The 22,761-nt window shown below is 40.1% G+C and overlaps 1 protein-coding gene across 7 annotated transcripts in view; it reads right to left on the reverse strand.

The window, feature by feature from the left end:
- Window positions 1–2,543: 2,543 nt before the first annotated feature.
- DIP2C (disco interacting protein 2 homolog C) overlaps window positions 2,544–22,761 on the reverse strand; it is a 337,417-nt gene continuing 317,199 nt past the window's right edge. For all 7 annotated transcript variants that reach the window (XM_068934312.1, XM_068934308.1, XM_068934309.1 and 4 more), the window contains 5 exons: window positions 14,472–14,529; window positions 13,240–13,314; window positions 12,049–12,223; window positions 9,994–10,117; window positions 2,544–5,905 (listed from right to left, as the gene is read on the reverse strand). In XM_068934312.1, coding sequence (XP_068790413.1) covers window positions 5,653–5,905; window positions 9,994–10,117; window positions 12,049–12,223; window positions 13,240–13,314; window positions 14,472–14,529 — 685 coding nt within the window. In that variant the 3' untranslated portion in view covers window positions 2,544–5,652. The remainder of the gene's footprint in view (window positions 5,906–9,993; window positions 10,118–12,048; window positions 12,224–13,239; window positions 13,315–14,471; window positions 14,530–22,761) is intronic.

Here is a 22,761-nt window from a genome sequence, read left to right on the forward strand (position 1 = left end):
CCTTACAGCCACAGGTGCAATCTTCTCTTTCCTGGCTTTGCCTCCTCTTGTTCTTCCTTCTGCATGAAATGCTATTCTTGAAACTGTCCTTCATTTATGGTTTCTTTCACTGGGCTCCTGTACAGTAATATAAGCTTCATTTCTAAACCAGAACATTAAAAACAAAGCAGCCCTCTGACTCCATCTGTACAAGTCTCCCCTCATTCCCTCTCCCAGGCATCTCTCAATCTTTCCCACATGCTGCCATTCGCATTTGGAAATCCTTCTCTTTCATTGTGCTTCCATCTGCTTCATCCTCTCATTCAAATCCCTCCACAGGATACTTCCTTGCATGAAGCCTATCACTGTCAAGCCACCAAAGCATGAAATTAAAACAAGATCAACTTCATGCCTTTGGGATTAGCCCATTAACTGGAAATAGTTGTGTAATATTTTGCAATCGTGTTTTTTTTTCTTTTCTTTTTTCCATTTGTGTTGTGGGATCCCTGAGGCAAAGACTTTGATTTTTTTTTCCCCTGGCTGTATAATGCAGAATACAATAAGGCTTTGGCTTGGAAGAAATCTTCTCCATGTAGACCAGAAAGAAAGCGTAAGGGTGTTCCCGTTACCGATTTTGACTAGTGTGATGCATTGCGATCTGCTTAGGGTTGATCTGAAATGCCACGCAGTTCCCAACAACAGGAAGAGTGCTAAAAAATGCACAGAAACGAGCTGCTACTGGTTCACTGGGTGAGAATGAGAAAGCTGCTATTTAAAAGATGTAAACCTCAGCCAGGTGCAGTACAAATGAGGCACTCCTTGCAAGAAGATTTTCAGAGCAGCATTCAGGTGGTACTGCTCAAAAGAAAACACAAAAACCCTGGAAGAACAGCTTGGTTATGGAAATTGAGCAAGGTGAACGGTAGATTTTGGGAAGGTAGCCTGCCAAATGAAGTACTGTGGAAAAGAAAGACTGGCTTAGATTGAACAAGAATGTTTAATTTTATCCCCAAAATATAGGATTTGGTTATGTTTTTGCTCTTCAAATTTAAGCCAAAATTAAAATAAAAAGTTATTTTATTACAAGTAATCCAGCTCCAGGTTCACTCTTACCTGGGAAGAGGGGCCCAGCTGCACTGATAAGTCTCCGGAAGGTCTTTGTGAGCTGTGTTTCCCTCCTGTACCAAGCATGGGCAGCAGCCAACGTGCACACCAAGCCCAGCACTGCTGGGCACCTGACCAGCGAGCGTACTACGACTCTGCAGGAGCTGCGGTAGGGCCTGGTGTGTCCAGCACCGTGGTCATGGAGATGGGTCTGCCACAACTTGGGCTGAATGCAAAAAGCTGTACTGGAGAAAGTTAGAAGTCCTCCAAAACCCAGCTCTTCTGTGACTTCATTTCAGGTTATGGATGAGGTTTTATTCTTTAACTATGCGCTTCCCCTCCCCTGCCCTTTGGATGATAAAGGTGAATAAAGCTGATTTTTGTGTCGAAAACCATGTTTGACCAATGCAGCTCCGAGCAGCCCTCAGTGGGAATTTCGCTTGCTGTCCCCAAAGTTACAGAGCTGGGCAGGTGGTAACTCCGGCTCAGCACGGAAAGGGAGCATAGGAGAAAGGTCTTTAATAAAGCTTTTTTTCCAATATATATCAGCTATATATTCTCTTCGTTTAATATCAACCTGACTGATAACGGAAAAACTATAGTGTTCCAGTTTTGTACGAAATTGTTCTTACACCTCTGTTGCCTTGCATGCGCACTGACAGACGTGCACACCCATCTACCACAAAAATTGTGTTGAGATACCCACCCACGTAAAAGCATTATAGCCACCACTTGTCAAAATGATTTTTAAAATGTACGCTGAAGTATTTTTACCTTTTAAAAAATCATAATCATAAAATCATCAAAACCCTGTGGGCACAGGTCTTCTGTTGAGCTACTTGAAATCTCAGCCACTGAAAACTGCGTTTTACTCTCTGAACTCTTCAGCTGGGCTACCAAAGAAAGGGTGACTCAGAATTTCATCCTTTGAAATCACATCTCAAAAATCGGAGCTAGGTCCAGACCTGTTTTCTGTAGAAGCTGCCACTGGCTGTGAACCAGCGGAGCTCTAGAAATCACGTTATTTTTGGAGAGGGCCAATGGAAATAGGAAGATCATGTTCTCTAGTGTTTTTATCTGGCCACCCAAAGCTCCTGAATTTACACAGAGGCTCTAGCCCTATATATGTGACAAACCCAGTTTTACCCATATTTTTACACTGGCAGAAAGCTCCAGCAGAGATGTTAACACTTGGATCAATAACTTAAGGGACTGATTAGAAATATGCCAGTAGCAATACCTTGCAACAAAAGTGATAAGTGACAAATTTGAGGAGTTTTACAGTACTAAGGCTTGTTATTGCTTCTCACAAAATGTTACCAAGCTTACAATAATCTTTACACTTTCAGCAAAAATGTGAACAGTATATTTGAGTATATTAAAAAGAATTAAAAAAACATTTCACAAAAAACATTTGTTGCCATATGAAAGTCTTTTAGCAATAAAGTCCCACACCAGTATTTAAACATTGTTAAAAGTATCATGATTTGTACTAATAAATTATGCAACAAGAGAGGTAAACAAAATAAAATTACAGTATAGCTATCAGTGTTTCTCCACAGAGCTCATGCAGCTCTAGGAAGCTCATTTGTAGGTGACTAATTAAGAAACTGATATTTTCAGAGCAACAAAAATAAAAGCTTTTATTTGTTCATTTGAATATAAAACAGGCGTTATCACAGATGTACAAAGCGTACTGGTGGTTTAACATACAAGAAGGTTGCTGTCCTTTGCACATAAAAATTTTTGTTTGAAACTGTGATTGGCTGAGTTACATGAATTTCTCTAACCAGTCACCACACTCTATGAAATAACGCTGCTAACATTCAACTGATAAAAGGGACAGTCTTCCCTTGGGTAAAGTGTCAAGCAGGATTAAATATATATAATAAACAAGCACCATGAGGAATCTGCTCCTGTTTGATTAGTTTTGTGTTTAAATGTTCATTGTGTACCCTCTTTTTTGTGCATGTGCATCGAGTTGATTACATGGTTTTGTCTGACTTCAAAAGCACAAGGTCACAAGACAAACATTTTATACATTCTCATGAATGGTTTATCTACAGTACAATTTCTAATACAGAACAATCCTTCTTTATTGCTCAGTCTGATGGTGCTTAAATGTTTCCTTCCTTTTGCTTGCACAACAAAACCAGAAACTCAGTTTATCATTTCGCTTAACTCAGAATTTAACACCCACAGATGACAGGTTGCAGAAGAGAGCTGTTATTAACTGCGTTTCACAACTGCATTGCAGGTCTTTTTTTCTCTACAAATGCAAAGTTGACTTCGTGAAGGTTAAAGCGAGGCCTTAAATGACAGATGAATTTGTTTCGCAGTACTGAAATCAGTGATAGCGGGACTTCACAAGTTAGTTCACACACTGCAATTATGTTTGTAATCAATCAACATCTTGTCTGAAACCTTACAACAACTTGCCATTAAGAACAGATTTTATTCTTTTTAGGGAGCAGAAAATGAATCTGACAAAATATAGGGTTGGTCTTCAGAGCATGACTAGGGATATTCACAGGACAGTGAAGTCGGAAAGGATGGTCTGAAACAAAACAAGGCTGACGTGGTAAGATGCTCCGTACTGTACATGCAGACTAAAATGTCTCTACCTTTTAAAAAGATTTTAAACAACCAGCACTGAGACTCAGAAGCCAAACAAAACTATCATTAGCAGGGGTCCTTTGGTTGTACAGACAAAATACGTCCCTTGTACGTGTTATGAGCATGATTACATTTGCCCTGCAACGATCTTAGTCATGCATATCCGGTAATGAGAGCCAGCACATGAACGTATTTTGGACACTAAGAAAAGCATTCTTGGACTGCAGCTGGTAAATCCCACTCTTGCTCACAAATAGGTCAATTCAGTTATAACCACATGAAGGAACTGGAAAGTTTAAAAGAAAAGGGCTGCAGGGAAGACGACAGAACTGGGAAATCAAACCTCTCTTTTATCCAAAGGTAGTAAAATGAAGGCAGCTGTGACGCATGTTTTCCTACTCTTCTCCCACGGATGGCCTCAGGTGGGAGACCACGGGACGCCGTTCTTTAACACAGGCAGTTCAGTTCCTCTGTTTTTTTAATTGGTTTAGGGACTAGTTAGCAGATGCACGATTTGTGCCAAATCAGTTGTAGTGACTGTACACTCCTCTCTGTTAAGGAATAAATTAAAGACCATCGAAACAATCGTTTTCTGCAAATGTAAACTGGATGCATTGGCCACCAAGCTATGTGATCTAGCTGAGAGGCAAATTGATAACTCTGTGCAAATAACCCCAAAACTTTTCCTTACAGCAATAAAAACACCAACTAAAACAATGAAAAAATTGTGCAACAAAGTTCTGCAGCTAGACAACAGTGCTATTCCTCAACCTGCCTTTTCTAAGTCTAACAAGTGTATGCACATGCCAGCACGAATATTTATTGTTGCCTCCATGGCAAAGAAAAAAAAAATTATTGTAGTGCATTTTTAGTTTTAAATTCATTCACTGCCTTAAAGGCAGCAATAATTCCACTTGCTGGTATCTAGAGGATTCTTTTAGACAGGGATACTTAGCAATCCAGGATTGCTTTTTTCAAAAAATTTGTGAGTAACATTTGATTATCTACAGTGGGAGACACCATGCAAGTGACAAGTACTGCATTTTAAACTTTAAAATCTTTTGTCATTAGTGAATTTATATTTCATATATATATATTTGATGTGATACTATCCACTCAAGATAATACAACACTTTGTTTTTATATTAGCAAACATTTCAAGAGTTTAATATTCTTGAATGTTTTTTCTCTTTTATACTTCTAAAGAGATCAAAATAAATTAAACGTTTTGTACATAATTACAGAAGAAGTAGTTAACTTACTTACTTTATCTTTTTAGTTTAGTACAAAGATATTTGCAAGTTCATTGCCGAAATACACCTTATTTATAAATTTCTTCCATTCTAATGCCAACAGCAAAGGCTCTTTGGCCTTTGTTGCTTTCAGCATCTCTGACAGAAAGCCGCTAGAGTTCAAATTGGAAGGTGCTGCTTTGGGTATTCTCCTCGTACCACTACGTAGTTTCTTAACATGTGGGAATCTAAAATGGCTTAAATTAGTAACGGATCTGTATTCATCAGCTTTTTATGACATATTAAAACAAATGAACACAACAAGTCTTTGTATTAGTATGTAAATTGTTTAAAAAGAATCCATTTGGAGGGCAGAATAAAAAAAAATCTACTTCAGCTTACTTAACATAAAATACAAAGCCACATTGACTCAGAAAGCAGTAATGTCCAATAAGCAAAAAAAAAAAAAAAAAAAAGTTTAAAATGGGCTTTTCCAACAAACTGAAGGGCCTTACCCCATAGTCCTTCTGTTCTAAAATTTAGTGGTAAAATAAAACATTTCACATTTTATTTCCTGCCAATCGTGACTGTTTTGAAAAGTCGTAATAGAAACAGTTCCATTCTGATGAGTGTCAGCATCTTATCTGCACGTTTTTTTTAGTGGACACCAAAAAATTTTATACATCTATAGTAAAGTCCATGGAAGCTTTAAGGTACAAGACTACATGTTGTAGGCCACATAGATGGGATCTAGCTGGTCTGCCAAAAATCCGTCTCGTAGGTGCATACGTTGTTTCTCTCCACGGGAGTTGATAGGAATTACACCAATGTCCACAACCACTACCACCCCTACAATCAGATAGTGTTCCTCAAGGACCACATTGGTGACCAGAGGAACCAGGTCCAAGGCTTCTTGCTCTGATCCATCCAGCTCAACTACAACGACCAATAAATTTGTCCAAGTAAACACCGCACTGAAATGAAAGAAAAAGTAGTATTAGCTCTCTTTACTGGTTTCAGTCCACTTTGCACACTGTTTCTTTCAACAGCCGTGGCAAAGACCCAGCCTCAATAGCCCACACTTTAATATTGCTGTAATTTTAAACGTTCAGCTAAACAGAAACTTGAGTCTAAGCATTGCCTGTCATATAAGGAGCCAGCAAGAAACAGCCTGGTTCCATTCTAAAGCCAGATATTGAAGAAATTGTCTTTCCACATATGGGAGACTGTAAGGAAAGACTGGAAGGAAAATCCGGTGTATTTTTCCCTCCCTCCCTCCTTCTTCCACTCCAGCTCTCAGACATCTCCGTAGTCTCGCAGGAGGTCAGCAGGACTCGGAAGCCACAAGAGGCAGACAGATGGACTATCGCTATTTCTTGCTCTAACCTACTCCATCACATAAGTAGCAATAGCCTACACACACAACTGCTATGTCAAGGCTGTGCTCTATCCTTCTTTGCCTTGTAAAATCGGGGGATAATTTTCTAGAACTATCTTAAGCATAAGGAGCATCTGAAAGCTGCAGTATATTACATATATAAGCTAACTTCAAAAAAGAGCTACTTACTCTAAGGTCAATGCTTGACTGAGGCAAACGTGCACTGTTTTAGTCTACAAAGAGAATTCTGAAAAACCCTGCACTTTGGTAACACATCTTTGCCCAGAAATTAGCTATAAAAATATGCTGATGCTTGAAAGAGTAGATTTAAGAAGAAAAGTACTTTTAAAAAAAATTTATTTCATTTTCAGATCCCACTGAAGTGTTGTTTGATTAAATTCTTTTGTGACTATTGACTTGGAAAATTAATGGGTAGTCAAACGAAAGCTGTGCAGCCTCCTTTTGACTTGGTGCTGCTATGAAACTAATTTTAATTTGTAATTATGTTTTTGAGGAAGGTCTAGTAAGTTTTGATCGATGCTGAATACTAACAAAATGAAGTAGCTGCCTGCACAGGTGATTGTCTCCAGCGAAGTCCTAGAATTTTGATGGATTGCTGTACAAACATCTAAATTAATATTACATGTATTTTATCGAAAAAGCCTGGGAAGTTTCATTAAAATATTGGTTAGCACTTGAAGGCATGCTTTAAAATACTGTTAGCTTGTTACCTGGCAAAGAAACTAATGGCAAGATTGAGGAGTAGGTGTCTGAAATATGGCTTACGGGGAGGTGGTGTGTCTGAGTCCAAAAGACTGATCCCTTACACCTTCATGAAGCTGCCATCAATTCCTAGAGTCACTGACACTCCTAAGACGGTCTCCATCTTATTTAAAAATCATTTTACTAATCATGATTACAACTCACTGGTGACCGCTGTAAGTACAAGCAAAGACTGCCTTCTATGTTCCCACCAGTTGAGAGTTGGCCAGCAAGTGTCTCTTATGAATATACTACCCTTCTAGCTGTGAGAAAAAAATAGGGACCCAAGACGGCTGCACTTTCTCAAAAATCACAGAGTCACGCTCAAAAGATGCAGCACAGCCAATGCACTGAGAGCGCACTGACCTGGGATCGGCTTCTCCTGCTGCTTCCATTACACTGAATACTTCAGGAACAGCAAGGAGGTTGTTGAAACACCTCCAGTGAAATAGGGCCATAATAACTTTCTTCGAATGTTTTGTGTAGATTTACCTATTTTGTCATTACAGGCAGAGAGAAAAACACTTCCTTCCAAATCAAAGAAGTTACGTCCTGTTCTTCTTTCAAGGGTTTAAATGAGCCAACACTGTGCATTAATTCAATTACATACACATACATTATTTCTAAAGGTATACTGCACTACTAAAAACACTTTTGAAAATTCATGGCCTAGTTAGACATTGCAATAGAAATGGACTGTGTGTCATTCTTTTGCTTGTTACATGTTAAGACACAAGATGTCCAGAGTTAAAGTTGTCGATTTTATGCTGCTAAAAATTGTCGATAATAAAATAATTTAATATTAAAAAAAAAAAAAATTAAATGACCTTTAGGCCAGAGGTTCAAGAACAGAAATTGCAAAGCAGGACCTTATATCCACTCAAGTCACTGTTTCCCTTAACTGAGTTATATGTCTCAAAATGAACATGTGTTTCTTTGAAGCTGAGGCTATTTTTGGAATCTGTTGACTGGAAATACCCAGTACTTTTTGTTTGCAACAGCTATCAATGCAGTTAAATCCCTAATGGACCATCATAACTAAACAACAGCGGCCTCCAACAGAAACAGAGACTTATGCCACCATCCCAAATAAAGGCATGTACACAGTATACATGAAAAGAGAGATTTTACTGGCTACTGTTCAAGGGGTGTTTGCCAAAGACAAGTGAAGGACGCAAAAGTTGAAACAGAAGTTAAGTGAGAAAAATCAAGGACAGTCAGGACAAGCACTGTGAATAAAAACTCCATGATGGTGGCTGAAGAAGGCCATTAGGCAGACCACTGGTTAGGAAAAGGCTGGGAAGCGTAAGCAGAACAGATGGTGTTGGTCTGAACTAGCGTGTGTCCCTTTTCTGCAAGGACCATATCAGAGAAACATCTCTCAGAGCATCTCAGAGAATATTCATCAGCAATTTCTCTTACTGGAAATAACAACTCTGAAGACCTTCAATTTTGGCTGTCTCTTTGGGCAAGAGGTAGTAATAGTATCACATAATGTATTCTGAAACCTCTCTCCTTGTATGTGCCTTGTACTTTCATCATCCAAATACCGCATAGAGTTAAGGCACTGAGAAGTAGCTGCACGTAAACTACCTCCTTGCAGAAATCCAGTGGCCCTTCTCTTACCCCAGCTTACCCTAACCCTTTGCAGCTGCCGCTATCCCACTCAGCAGTGTGTGCTCATGAGCTCACACTCTGAGGACATAAAAATCTCTGACAAATGGGTACTGCTGCACAAGGGAATTTATGAATTTCCTTCTTCCTCCAGTCCTGCTATATGTTTCACCTTAAAATCTGTGGCTGTCTTATAACAGCGCTGTCTCTAAACAGCTTGATCTGAAGAGTTCATCTACTGCTGATATTGATCTGACAGGTTTTAAAGGAGAATTTCACAGTATCCTTAGTGTTTGTACTGGTCTACATGAGCACTTGAGTATCCTCCACCCTGTCTAATGCCTGCCTTGACAGTGATGAGACCGTACTAGCAATGCTGATGCTTTGTGGAGGCTGCAACAAGACAGAACCTCAGTTACAGTCAGCCAAGCAATTAATGTCTTAATAGATTTTTAAGAAGAAAGCAAAGAATTTTGACTAAAGAAATCAATATGGTCTCTGCGCTTCATTATTAAGTTTACTGCTCCAGGTTGCACCTTGCAGCCAGGACTGAATAGAAAAACAGATAGTCACAGCTCGTACTAGCTAAATCGCTCTGACTGTTGAGACAGTGGCTTTTTTGGATGAAAGGAAAGGAGCTGAGCTGGGGTTAGATCACAACAAAACAACTACCTGCTTCAGTCTTCTGACACAAGAATAATGAAAAGCAATTTGTTCCTTTGTCAGCTTAAAGAAATGATTACCTGCTGTGTGCATCTGATGATATAATACATTGATTAAGACAACACCATTATTAACTCATTGATTTACTGATTCAGTTTCCATTGTGACCTTGATCACTTCTTGATTTATTAATAGCCAATTCAAAATTAACAATATGTTCACTAATAAAGTTTATTAGTATGTTCATTTATTTTTAATGTTTGCTTGCTTGCTCCTTCTAATAAGGCTCTTAAAGCTTGCACTTATGCCAGTTTGTTTGTTCTTACCAGAATATACGTCTAGAACTCTGAGGAATAGCTACTGACTTACCTGAGAGCTGCTTGGCTCTCTCTAATTAAATCTTTAATCCTTCATGCATACTTAAAAACACAGAAAAAGAAACATACAGAATGATCTTAGCAGCACTTCCTGATTAAATCTGCATGTGAGAAGTTTCAACCTAAAGACATATTTACAGCTGAGCTATAAATTCTGTGAACATCCTGACAGACCATTTCCTGGATCAATTGCAATGTCCAAGCAAAACCCCAGACGTTACAGATACTTCAGCTTTATATAAGAGCCACGCTGTTATATAATCCTTACCATTCTGTGATGCTCTTGTGTGCTCTAATTACGGAGGTCTCAATATCGATCGGATGATACCTCATCCCTCGTAACTCCATGGCTTCATCTAATGCACCCACAACATAAAGTGCATCATGCCGTTCTAGTTGTAAGGAAAAAAAAAAACATAATGATCTTATTCTCCAGTACATTAAATTACAGAAATGTTCACATGAATAAATAAGTAAAATAAATATAACACATATATTATCCTTGAATTTCTGAAACCTTGAAGTGATTTCCAAACAAATGAACATTCTGCATTACCGCAATGCAATGTATAGCAGAAAGCAGAAGACAGGAACACAGAACACTTTTCCGATGTGAAGAAGAGAAACAGATGTCTTTACCCAAAGATAGCGGGACAAATGCCTGTTTCTCTCAAGAGCGGACGAGGAACAGACTCCTCTTTTAAGGCTCCTTAAGTAGACAACAGATTCCCTGTTTCTCTCTCTTTCTTGTGAAGGACAAAGGATGTACTTGGCCCTACCACTATAAAATAATTTCTTGCAATAGCTTTAACAATTTCAACACGGATGCTTAAGATCACAAACGTGTTTATCTGTAAACTAGAAATAAGTGTTCCATACTAGATGTCAAAACGCTCATTAAGACAAATGGCAAGCATGGAAGAATAATTCTCTTAGTATGAAGTCTTATTGACTTCAGAAATAAATGAGGCTGAAATGAGACTTTTAAAAAGATATTAGGCTGATAAGCTACTTTTTGTCATCCATGAAGGAAATAATATTTGCTAATAGATGTAAGAGCAGATAACTGGCAGTTTACATAATTAGTTCAGATAGTTGCATGGCGGTAATGCAATGGCAATACTACCTCAACCAGTAATACAGGACAGAGAACTTTCGCAACAAGAAGCTAAAAATGGCAGGAAAATGGAGGCTTAGCAGCTCTTTGCCAGAGGAAGATTTAAGCCATTTGAACACTAAAGCTGTGATATCCTCAGAGAATCACGTATTTTCCCAAGGCTGAGTTATTATGAAATGAGAAAAGCCTACGCAACTGAAATTAAATCTCTTCAGGAAGATGTTAACAAAAGGACACAGAAAGCAGTCGTAATCCAGAGTAATTACTAAAATGCTTTCAGATTTGATGAATTCACTCTTTGGCTGAGTAGTTTGTATCCTAATTGCACCGACACAGTGACTCTGGGATCACTCCCGTAAGTGGCTGTAGCATCACTGGAAACGATACTTTGCCCATAACCTCGGCTACCACCTCAGCCAGCCTCTGCTCATGACACTGCGTTCTGCAAAAGTAATGGTAAAGTAGCGTTTTTCCCAGGCAGAGACTTTCACTGACTTTGTGCATCTGGCAGTACTTGTTTGCTTACATGTGTACCCAAGATAAGAAACGTCATAAAAACAAAAAGCAAAGTCCTATAGTTCCCTGACAGAAAACCAAACAATCTGTAGCTTCTTTTGCAGCCTACTGCTTGTATTAAATTTTGGTAACCTTCCCCTGCAGATTTAAAGACAGAGGAAGTCAAGAAATGGACAGCTTCTATTAATAACTTTGTAAGACAGGAATTATCAAAGAAGGTGGTCTTCACAGAAAGGACAGGGCTTAGATTCACAACAAGGCTTTTTGCATACATATGAATGTATTCCTGCAGCTCTGACAACAAAGAAAGAGAGAAACTATGACATTTTAAAAATATTTCATATTTTTGAGGCTTAAGCGCAGGGCACATTAACAGTGTCAAAAAATCACTGGTTGAGGGAATTTATACTCCCTATAGAATATATAAGCGCCTATGTTATGGCAAGGGGAAAGCAACTAAGAGTTTCAATCAGCAAAACTTACCCATTGGTTTATTTTCTGATTGTTGTAACAAAGGGTTTTTTGGAGGCATACAGACTTTACAGAATGAAGGTATCTGAGGCTGATATCTGAAGGTATCTGAGGCAGGCTAAGAGACAGAGTGCGTCAGCCTCAGAACAACCCACAGCTTTGCTACCACTGTCCAAATTAGGTGCACAGACTTTGGGTAGATGACAAGAAACCTCTTACCTCCGTTTGCGTCTGTAAGTTCTGTTCTTCTCAGGAACCCCAGATAGCCAGTTCGAGCCCAAATAGTCTGTGTGTCTCCAAAGCTGAGTCTTGAATTAAAATGATCTGATTGCAAAGATTCATCTCCATATATGGTGAAATACCCACTGGCATTGTGAGTGCTGTGAACCCATATCTAAGTTAAAAGCAATTATACTGGTATTAATTAAAACAGCTTTCCAGAATGAAGCATTATTGAAAATTCTTGATGCAAACATTTTTAGCCATTGTAGATAATACTATAATGTCTTTTAACACTATTTCTGAAACAGAAACTGACCCAGTTTCAGGCACAGCTGAAACCCTTATTTAACACCCCTGAAATCAGAGTGCCAGTCAGAGCGGTGCCTGTTGGAGGGGGACACCGGCTTCGCAACTGCGTGCAAGCAGGGACACCTTCACCACGGCCTTCGGCCTCTGGCTGCCCTGTGGCTGCACAGACTCCTCGAATGGCTTGCCTAACCGACGGCTGCTTGGGTAACGGCAATTTGCAGCAGAGCCCACAGACCACAGCACTCATTCCCTAGTCCCCCACTCTAGGTTCAGTGCATTTACCCCAGCAGGGCATCCCCTATGAATACCAACCAGATAGACTGTAATTTTAATTATGACTAAGCAAATTATTTTGTTAGTTAGATCTTTAATTGCTCACTGAGAGCAAACATTTTAAGTTTTTTTCACTCTCTCGAAACATAAAATAAATTGGAAAAATAGATAGCCTTGCTCATTTCGGTTAATGAGAGTACTTTAGTGCATTGAAGCACAATGATTGTAAAGAGAATAACATTAGAACCCCATCTAGCTGAAATTAGACTAATCAATAGAGTTATTTTTTCATGTAAGTTTTCATCAGAATTAGTCAAGGACAAAGTAGAAAATGTAGTTGAAAACAGCAGATTTTTTTTTTCAAATTTTATATAAACTCAAGTTGTTGTCAGTATTTATCAAGTATGTTAATAAAAATCTTCATCGTGATATAAATATCTTGCTGTAAACTTTATACATTATAAAGGTCTGTGTCACTTATAGTTTTCTTAATCTAGCATTTAATAATATGTGTTAGGGGAAACATACATATATTAACCATACACGAGGAGAGCTTATTCCAGCAATTTAGTTCAGAGTATACAAAGGTAAGTTTTCAGGACTCACCTCACCAAGATGAGAATCTCCTAACGGTCCCTTTGTTTCTGGATTAGCAATAATGATACGTACTCCTGGGAGGATCTATTGAAGGAGAAAATGAGACAGTGAGGAAACAGATGATACCTACTTATGCAATTGTATGCTGATTCCCCTCCATTTTTCATAAGAAACTGGTAGATATCCTTAAAAATTAAAGTAGACTTATAAAAAGTTAAAACAGTCAATAAATGTAATAAATTTTGAGATAATTGGGAAATGCTGCAAAAGCTCTTTGTAAAAGGTGTTCTGTCATTAAAAATTCCTCAGAAATCAAATGTTCATCTACACTACAAAAACCCTATCAAAAGACTTCAAGCTGCTCTGATAGTACACACTAGAAGAAATAGTTTGTTGAAAAACCCCTATCCATGTGAAAATTCGGCCTGAAACAAAAAGCCAAGGACACCATGAAATCTTTTAAGAACGTGGTCCTTGCCAGTGACTTCATGCAATGGCCATTCAAACACCACAGTGGTGGGCAGATGTAAACCCTGGAGTACAAAAGGGAGCATCCAGTGACTATGACTGTTTGCAAAGATAAAATTAGGAAGCTGTAGATGAGTAGTCAGAGTGTCAAGGGCAGTCAGTGAGCCAGGACTGCCTCAGTGGCTCGGCACAGTAGCTGTGGTACCTCCTCGTCCCACAGGCAGAGCGCGCTCAGCAGTGGAGCTCCATCACAAGTGCATGGGCACGCAGTCAGCCAGCAGCAGAGCTGGGAGGACCGACTGGGTCTCTGAGGGCCCATCTATGGCTCTCGCAGCCTGTCCCACAAAGACGCAATCCGCTAAACATCCCCCTGAAGATGATCCGAGGACTATGAGTAAAACGTTAGTGATCTCAGTCCAGTTGTCAATGGAGGCACATGGATGGAGGCATGGCTAAGACATGGATAAAATCCCTTTACTAATGCTGTATATGTTGCTCTTTTCAAGAGTGAGGCGAGGAGGATGAAATTCCTTCTTATTAGTGGGAAATGATTCCTGCATAAGAGAAGGAGGCTTTGCTTTGGAGAGAGCGTCAATAAATCAGTAATACTGCCATTGTGCCGTAACTCCATTAGGAAAGAAGACAAGTCTTCAGGCTGCATGACTGATAAAGCCCTTCTGAACACTACATTTACTTTAAAAATGAACACAAATGGAAATTTACAGAAAATATCTACCACAAAAGATGTGTTCAAATCTTCTTTCAGTACTTACTTTTCCAGATTCCATGAGGGGCAAACTATGTGGAGATCCTCTTTCTACTAAACGAACTCTGTAAAACATATTTAAAAAGCATACGCATAATACACGGTTGCATTTATTTGCTTTTTATTAACATTTATTTCTAAAAGGAAAAGTTAATAGCTGCAGAGCCGAATGTTATTTTTGGAAGAGATGAAGCTTACATCCTGTAGAACATAATCAGGCCCTGTATTTAATCTTAGTCAAGACTTATGACTGGGAAAATAATGAAGAAAAGATGTGTGTGAACATTTTCTTAAATATTAAATTCTTCAAATGTATTTGCTGCCTTTTATTTATTTTTGATAGACTTTGTAAATAGAGGTCCATGGTCAAATTTATTCACAACAAAAGGGATTTAAAATACTGATTTCCCACAAGAACATCATAAATGTCAGGGCAAGAAAACAAGAGCATGTGAGCTGAGTGAGCAACTGCATTCCATGAGTAGCTAATAAAATCAAAATCATATCTACACAGTTCATAATCAGGCCCCAGCTTGAAATCTGCATTTGCAACATTTTAATTATTTTCAGAGGATGGTGTTTGATAAACAATTTAATCAGTCAAAAGCAATCATTAAATGAAAAATGTGATTACTGTTGGAGTCAGACCCCTGTTCTGAGGGTGACTTTTTGGTCCGTTCACTTCCTTTGTAAGATAACGTACTTTCCCACTAAAGGAACAGAAACGGCAGCTCTCCTTCAGTGGCATAACGGTCTGGAAGGAATTCCCTTATTTAACTTCTGAAAAATAGGCCACTGGCTGGAATGACAGAGACTGTGAAGTCCTAAAAGGTCTGATGAGCTCAGCTAATAGCTGCTGAAGAAATTTTTGGCAATAAATAGCTATTTGTGTACCCTAAGCAAGATAACTTAAAAGCGCTAAAAACCTGTGCAAACCTTACACTGCCAACTACTGGTGTACTTTCATAATCCTCTGTGCTTCCACCAAAAGTGCTTTTCCTACCCCTTTCTTTCCCTCAGCTGTGGGATTCCAGCACCTCCCTTGTGCCAGCACTAGGTTTTGGGCAGCTATGTGATTAGAAAGAAAAACAACTGAGCTAGATAGCCAAAAAATAGTTCTGTAAAAAGATAAAGATGAAGCACTAGTGCAAAAGGGGGCACAGGAAGGTGTAACTGGGAGCAGATGGGTAGAAGTCTCTCTGATGGCTCAGGTTAAACTGACCATAAAACTGCAGTGGGCTAGCAGCAGTCATGACAGGTCTTTTTTAGGACTGTTCTGAGGTTTTTGGTATTTTTAATACATGGACTAGCACAGTTTGGGAAAGGAGGGATGAGACAGAGACAGACCTCAGCTAAAGGGCTCTTTGGAGAAGAACAAAGCTTTGGCAATTTCAGCCCCTAAAGGTAAAGAAGACAGAAAAAGATCTTTTATTATTATTATTTCTTTGCTCCAAAAGTCATCTATAAAAGCTGAGACTGCCGAGGTCAAGGCAGGAACACTGAATAGCGCTTTCTCTGGTCTTCTGGGGAGTCTCTCAGCCTTGATGGACTGGGCAGGGCTACACCTGGAGGCACTGCAGATCAGCGAGCAGTTTCTCCACACTAACAGCGAGAGAGAGACAACCCAAATACCCAGCAGTTTCAGACTACTTGTCCAAGTCCTTCTGAGAAGAAATGGATGTCAAGTGCCCTCCAAGGGGTCTTACAGGCAGCAACTATGCTTAGGCAGCTGCAGCCTGAGCTGCTTTCATGCACGGTGCATATCAGGAACCACGCTGCAATGTTCATTTGACTGCCACAAAACCCCGGACAGAGCCGGAAGTACTCATTCCTACCTGTGTGTAACCTTGAATTTTGTCCTGCTCTTGTTTTATACTGTATTACTCTCTTAAGCTTCTGCTGTGTTACAGGCACAGGCTCCCGTTTAGCGTGGAGGTTTTGGTTGGACTCTCCAGCAACTGCAGAGCAGTAGGGCACCACCAGCAACGGCAGTGCAGCTGCAACACCCGTCTGCCCGGTTCACCCAGGGGCGACAGGCCTGGGGCAGTTGAAACCCAGGCCACACGAGCATCATGCTGAGGATCATGCACATGGCTAACGTAATGCTACTCCATAAGGGTATGTCTATAGACACTGCACCTGCAGTGCTCTTCAAATGGCAAGCCAATTCATGGGCATTTAAGAGGATACAGTAAACGCTTTAAAAAGTAACTCCATGCATACTGAAAATACTAAGTACTGCAAAAACCAGTTACTGGTTTAATGCTTATATTTCTATCTGTTTACACATGTTTTTGTCTTATAAAATCCATATTGGTGTAGAAATAGAAAAAGTGTTTGACTGAGCTCTTCCAAACAACCTCTGCAATCTTTAGGCATGTATTTGCAGATAGGTAGCTGTTCTTTGCAGAGGAACTATTCATTGTCTAGAGCACTCAACATCCCCTTTAACGGACAGTTACCCGATATATTATTTACAAACATTTGTCAAACACTTTAGTTGTAAAAAAAGGGACAATTTCAAAACCACAGGAACACATGGTGGTAACAAAGATGGTGTAACAAGAGTCGGGAAACGCTTCATTTGAATGAGAGCAGTGGTTTAAAAAGAATTCTGTTTTGGTACCACTAGCAAAAAATTCCTGGGGCAGGCGAGGAGTGTGTCAGAGCTGTCCAGTTTTCCGGAGATCCTGCTGGCCTTTCCTCCCTTCCTGTTATTAAGATACGCCTCAATGAAGTGTTGCTAAATTCCAAGCCTAGTAGAAATTACATATAATAAAGCTGTACATTTAATAGTCAATGAAGTGACTACTGGAAACGAATCAACTTTCATAAATTTGACCACCTCTCTCCTCTTTTCGTTCAGCATTCGTGTCTCCCACCTAGTTATTATTACCAGCATATTTTTCTAGTTCCTTTCTCCATCTCTTTCCACTAAGCTCATCTGGTTTTTGAGCACATGAAGATCCAGAAGGTGCAATTTCTCAGTTTCTGATTCTGTTAAAATTCTTCTCCCGCTATGTGCTTTTCTCCTTCCATCCCTATAGAATTATCACGTCAGTACACCAAAAATAGGAAACATTACATTTCCTTTGGATTTTCTGCTCTGTTAGTGCTCAAACCCTTAGACTCCATTTAAAAAAAGTTTCGGCCTGCTCCTGCAAATCTCACAATACATTTGGGAACATGCTGTTAAACCTCTAACAACTCTGAAATGATAAAGAAAGGAAAGATATATTTCCACAAAGAGATTTTAAAAAATAGAAGTACAACAGTAGATTCTGATGTTACTGACTCCTATGTGCATACTTAATTTTAAGTGCATAATAGTCTTATTAGCTCTGCTGGGACTATTTCTGTGAATAAATTACGGACATTATGCAATAATTTTTAAAATGAGTTTTACTGTGCCTCATCATAAAATAATTCAATTGTTCCCACTCTTCCCCTGAGAGATTTACATTTTTCCACTGACAAACACAGACAGCAGAGAGGATTGAAAACTTCTTCCCTCTCCCTCTCGAGTGCGTAGCATCATTAGCCAAGTCTGCTGTGGCCGGCCGGGTAAAAAGGCAGAGCACAGGGCTCACCAGACCCTTGGAAAATGCAGCCTCTCCACCACACGGGTGGTACTGGCAAAGCAAACCGGGGCTGCTCGAGCCTTCTTAGGGCAATATTGGTAAACTTGCTCCGGATTTACAATTCGTAAATGGGCTGAAAGTGCTCCCAGGCATCGGAGCTGAAGAAAGGGCAAGTCCTCTTTCTGTGCAGCTCGCCAGCCGTTCTGTGTTGGGAGCGAAAACGGTCTCTCACAACACAGAGCCCTCCCTGCTGCTTTCTCCTGCCCTCACGCCGTGCTACGAGCAGAACATGGCAGCAGAGCCAGCCTGGCCAAACAGCCTGAAAAATCAAGTGGATGGGAGAAAAAAAGCTGCCTTTGGGCATGAAAGCCACTTTTGCACCTTCTGGTGGTTGGCGGCTGAGAGAGGGAGACCACAAAGGAGGGACCAAAGGCAGCGAAAACACAGTTTCTCTCCCACCAGCTTGCCTCACAGGGACAGGGAGGGGAGGTGTTTAAGAATTATTGCACTATTACAAAGCTACGAGCAATGACGATATACAGTGAACCTGCAGTATTTAGATAGTATAATGCAGGGCAGTCTAATTTGCAGAATTTTCTTCACTGATGCCTAACAATTAATCTTTTTTCTTACACAAAATCTCTAGCTGGTGCTGTACAGTTCAGAAAGCTGCCTGCACTGCAAAGCCTGGTCAAAGGGATTTGCTAGGGAAAGCAGCTACAACACTGATATGTGCTAAAGTTCTTTTCTTGCTACAATTTAATATATTGGACAGATTTCATCTCCTCTAAATCATACTCTTACCATAGAAAAGTAGGACTGAAATCTGACTTCAGAATGAAAATTGGCAAGCTGTAACTAGCTGGCACAGCAAGTACCATATAGGAAAGGGGATATTAAAATACAGCAACAATGTCTTTCTGCCCAACTATCTAACTGGAAGCTGCAAATTTTACTCAGGCTCCTTTTTCTATTTGGTATGTCAGTGATGAAAACTTTCCAAAATGTATTCCACAGCTTGCTCGTATTCTCACCACTTAACGGTTTGTCAGGGGAGCTATTAAATATTGCTCTGAGAATCTGAAGGGTCTGGAGCACGCAGACTTGTACTAATCACTGTTAAGACACCAAAACCGGGAAAAACCTTCAAATGTGGCTCTGCTGTTGCACTGAGAAAGACTTTGGATTCTGTGAGTCTAACAGAGATGGAAAGAAGCTCAAACGTCACCCGAGTCTCGCTCCCTGCCAAAAAAAGACTGTTCCCTGCAGTGTATTTTCTAGTGCTTTGTCTGCGCTTGTTACCAATATTTCAAACGATGGGGCTTCTTCCACTTCCCGGCAGAGTTTATTTCTCAGTTAAACATATTTCAGCGTGTGTATTTACTCACACCTTTTTGCTGTCATGTTCGGTATGAGCTTAGCCTTCTCTTGCTATTTCTAATTCATTCGCCACGTACAATTTCAAATAGTTGCTGGGGTTTCTTCTCTTTCTAAATGTATCTCGGCCAAACAGTTTCCCTTTTACCCTACCGCTTGGCCAAAAAAAACTTATCGTTAACTTTCCTCTTTCCTTTAGAGCCGTTCTCACAGCTTAGTTCTGGTAGCTGCCCTGCATCTCCTTGCAGCGGGCGAGCACCCCTTGCTGCTGACCAGGCTGTGCGATGAAACACCCCATCTTCCACCTCACAAGATCTTATTTCCCTGTCTGACCCGCAGACCCTCGCTTTTCCTTCTTCCCCCTTCCTGCAGTGATCTGTTGATCTCACATCGCGTTGCCTTGCAATCATGCCAGCTTGGAAGTCCGGCTTTCTGATTTCTTTAATACCAGCTATTCTGCACGCTACTTTCCTTCAGATGATGCAGGTAGAGTCTAACATATATTGCAAATATACTATATATACGCACATATATGTATGTGTGTGTGTGTGTGTGTACATGTGTATATACATATATGTATATACACACCCACACAAAACGTCAATGTACATCTGCTAAGTCCCCTCCTTGCCCGTAGCCTTTCTGCGGCAGAAAGACAGAGTGGATAGTATCTTCAGTTTCATTCGAGCTCTACTTCCTACGATTTCTTGCGGACTGTCATTTTACATTAAAAGTAGACCTTGTGGGTAGAGAGGGCATACTTTCTTATCCTGCAAGAAACTGATGTTTCAAACAGTATTGTTTACTAAACTGGAACAAAAAGCTGAAATATGGAAATAAGCTGTGAACTGAATCTGAAAACAATGTTGCAGGTCAGAAAAATACGTTATTTATGCTTAGTTTTTTTTTAAGTGTAAGTTTATTAACTCTTCAAATGAAAAATGTTTTAATCACCATCAAATAAAAATTCAGAAAGTTAAAATAGGATGTTTTCACCATTTTGAGCCATTTCACCATTTCTTTTTTTTCCCTAAACTGAAAATGATCTGTCAAAATTGACTCTTCCAATTTTGAGAAAATGGTCTTTTCTAGTGAAAAAAAAATCCTATTTAATTGGACATTTTAGCCAAAAAATCTAACTGCAGGGCATATCATGCCAGACACCACATGCACACTTGTGCAGACAAAACCCACAGCACAGAGATTTCCTAGTTCTGTTTGAAATGCCCAGGAATTACTGCAATGTGTAAACATCTATCAGACATATATCCCTCTCTAATGTTGAGATGGTGCCTGGGTAGGACTGCTGGTGAGAAAGTGCTGATGTAGCCTGTTTGGATTTTCTGTAGCAATAGCAAAGATGGGGACTGTAGATAAGAGTGGGACCCTGACCTGGGGTCAGGGCTCTTTGACACTCAGGTCTTTCAACACATCTTCTCTTTACTAAAAATATCTTTACATAAAATATTTCCATATAAACTATTCCAGAATTTACAAGTCAGTGAGCTCATTCTATCCAAAAAGGGAAATATGCATCCAAGAAGAACATAAGCTCTACCTTCCAAGACAAAATACCCAACACAAATAGCTCAGAATAGGGAGGAAAATGGTATAGCTGAACACTTATGCTGAAGAGGAAATTTAAATAACAAAGAAGAGTTTCCCTGCAGCATGCTGATTTCCTCAAAGCGGTTTACTTCACATCACATGATATATTCAGATAATGATAAAGATAAGTGAGACTGAAAAAAGGAGTTTTTGGATAGAGGCAACCTTTAGGCAACAAAATGAACAACCCTTAAAACTTCTCTACGTCTAGAACATATTTTTAGGAAAGCTTAATCTTAATTCTACAGTCAACAAGTTCAGTTAAAGAATTAGCACTAAATCACTTCCTTTAATGCAAAGACTGTTGTTCACTATAGACCCAGATTACACTTTGTGTCCCAGATTCGCTGAGGCCAAAAGAAAACAGCTTCCTATCCTTCAGATGGCTGATTAAAGAAGCAGAAAAGGTTAAAAATGAATTTAAGATAGTTCAGAAAGTTGAAAAGGAATTAAAATGAGTCAGAAATTCAGAAAAGGGATATTCAAAGCTTCAGAGATTAAAAAAAAGTAATAGTAAGTTTAGCCTATGGGAATATGGAAAAGAAAGTCCCATGTTTATGTCTCCACTTTCAACCGTAAAGTACATTAAAATGTTCAGCTTTCATTCTTTGTAAATTATATTCAATTTGTATAAATTAAATTTGTCCATCATGAAAAGAACAATCCACCACTATTTCAAGTTAACGCAGTGGACTGCGACTCCAGAGAATTCAGTCTTCTTGGCCTCGGCTCACACCCATTACGCCACGCCAGGCAAAGCGCTACAGCTCTCCGTGCTTCAGCTTCCCACTTGCATGAAGCTGCTCTCAGCCGTTATCTTTTCTATTTGGATTGCCAACAGATTGGCCAGCCTGGTAAGGAGGGCTTTAAACTAGGCAAGATGGGGGAAGGGGAGTGGTATAGTGGCAGGAGAGTCAGTAAAAGACCGCTCAAGTCAGGATGCCTCCGGAGGGTGCATGCAGCCAGGGAAGACAGCATGCAACATGGCTATGGAGGATCCTCTTGCACCTCTCCTGGGAAGCCTGCATGCTTGACTGGCTCTCTGAAATGCCTGTATACCAATGCACGCAGCATGGGGAATAACAGGAAGAGTTAGAGATCTGTGTGCGGTCGCAGGGCCATGATCTCATTGCAGTGACAGAGACATGGTGGGATAGTTCACATGACTGGGATGCTGTCATGGATGGCTATGTGCTTTTTAGGAAAGACAGGCCAGGAAGTGGAGTTGCTCTTTATGTGAGGGAGCAGCTAGAATGTATGGCGCTCTGCCTCGGGGTGGGTGAAGAGCAGGTTGAGAGCCTATGGGTAAGGATTAAAGGGCAGGCTAACATGGGTGACACTGTTGTGGGGGTTTACTACAGGCCACCTGACCAGGAGGAAGTCATCGATGAGGCCTTCTACCGACAGCTGGAAGTAGCCTCACGATCACAGACCTTGGTTCTCATGGGGGACTTCAACCACCCTGACATCTGTTGGCAAGACAGCACAGCTAGGCACAAACAGTCAAAGAGGTTCCTGCAGAGCATTGATGATCATTTCTTGACCCAGGTGGTGGAGACGCCAACGAGGAGAGGTGCATTGCTAGACCTTGTACTAACAAACAAAGAAGGTCTAGTTGGAGAGGTGAAGGTTGGGGGCAGCCTTGGCTGCAGTGACCATGAGATAGTGGAGTTCAGGATCCTCTGAGGAGGGAGCAGGGCAATGAGTAGGATTGCAACGCTGGACTTGAGG

Source organism: Struthio camelus, chromosome 2, assembly GCF_040807025.1.
Source record: "Struthio camelus isolate bStrCam1 chromosome 2, bStrCam1.hap1, whole genome shotgun sequence".
Classification (NCBI taxonomy): Eukaryota; Metazoa; Chordata; class Aves; order Struthioniformes; family Struthionidae; genus Struthio; species Struthio camelus.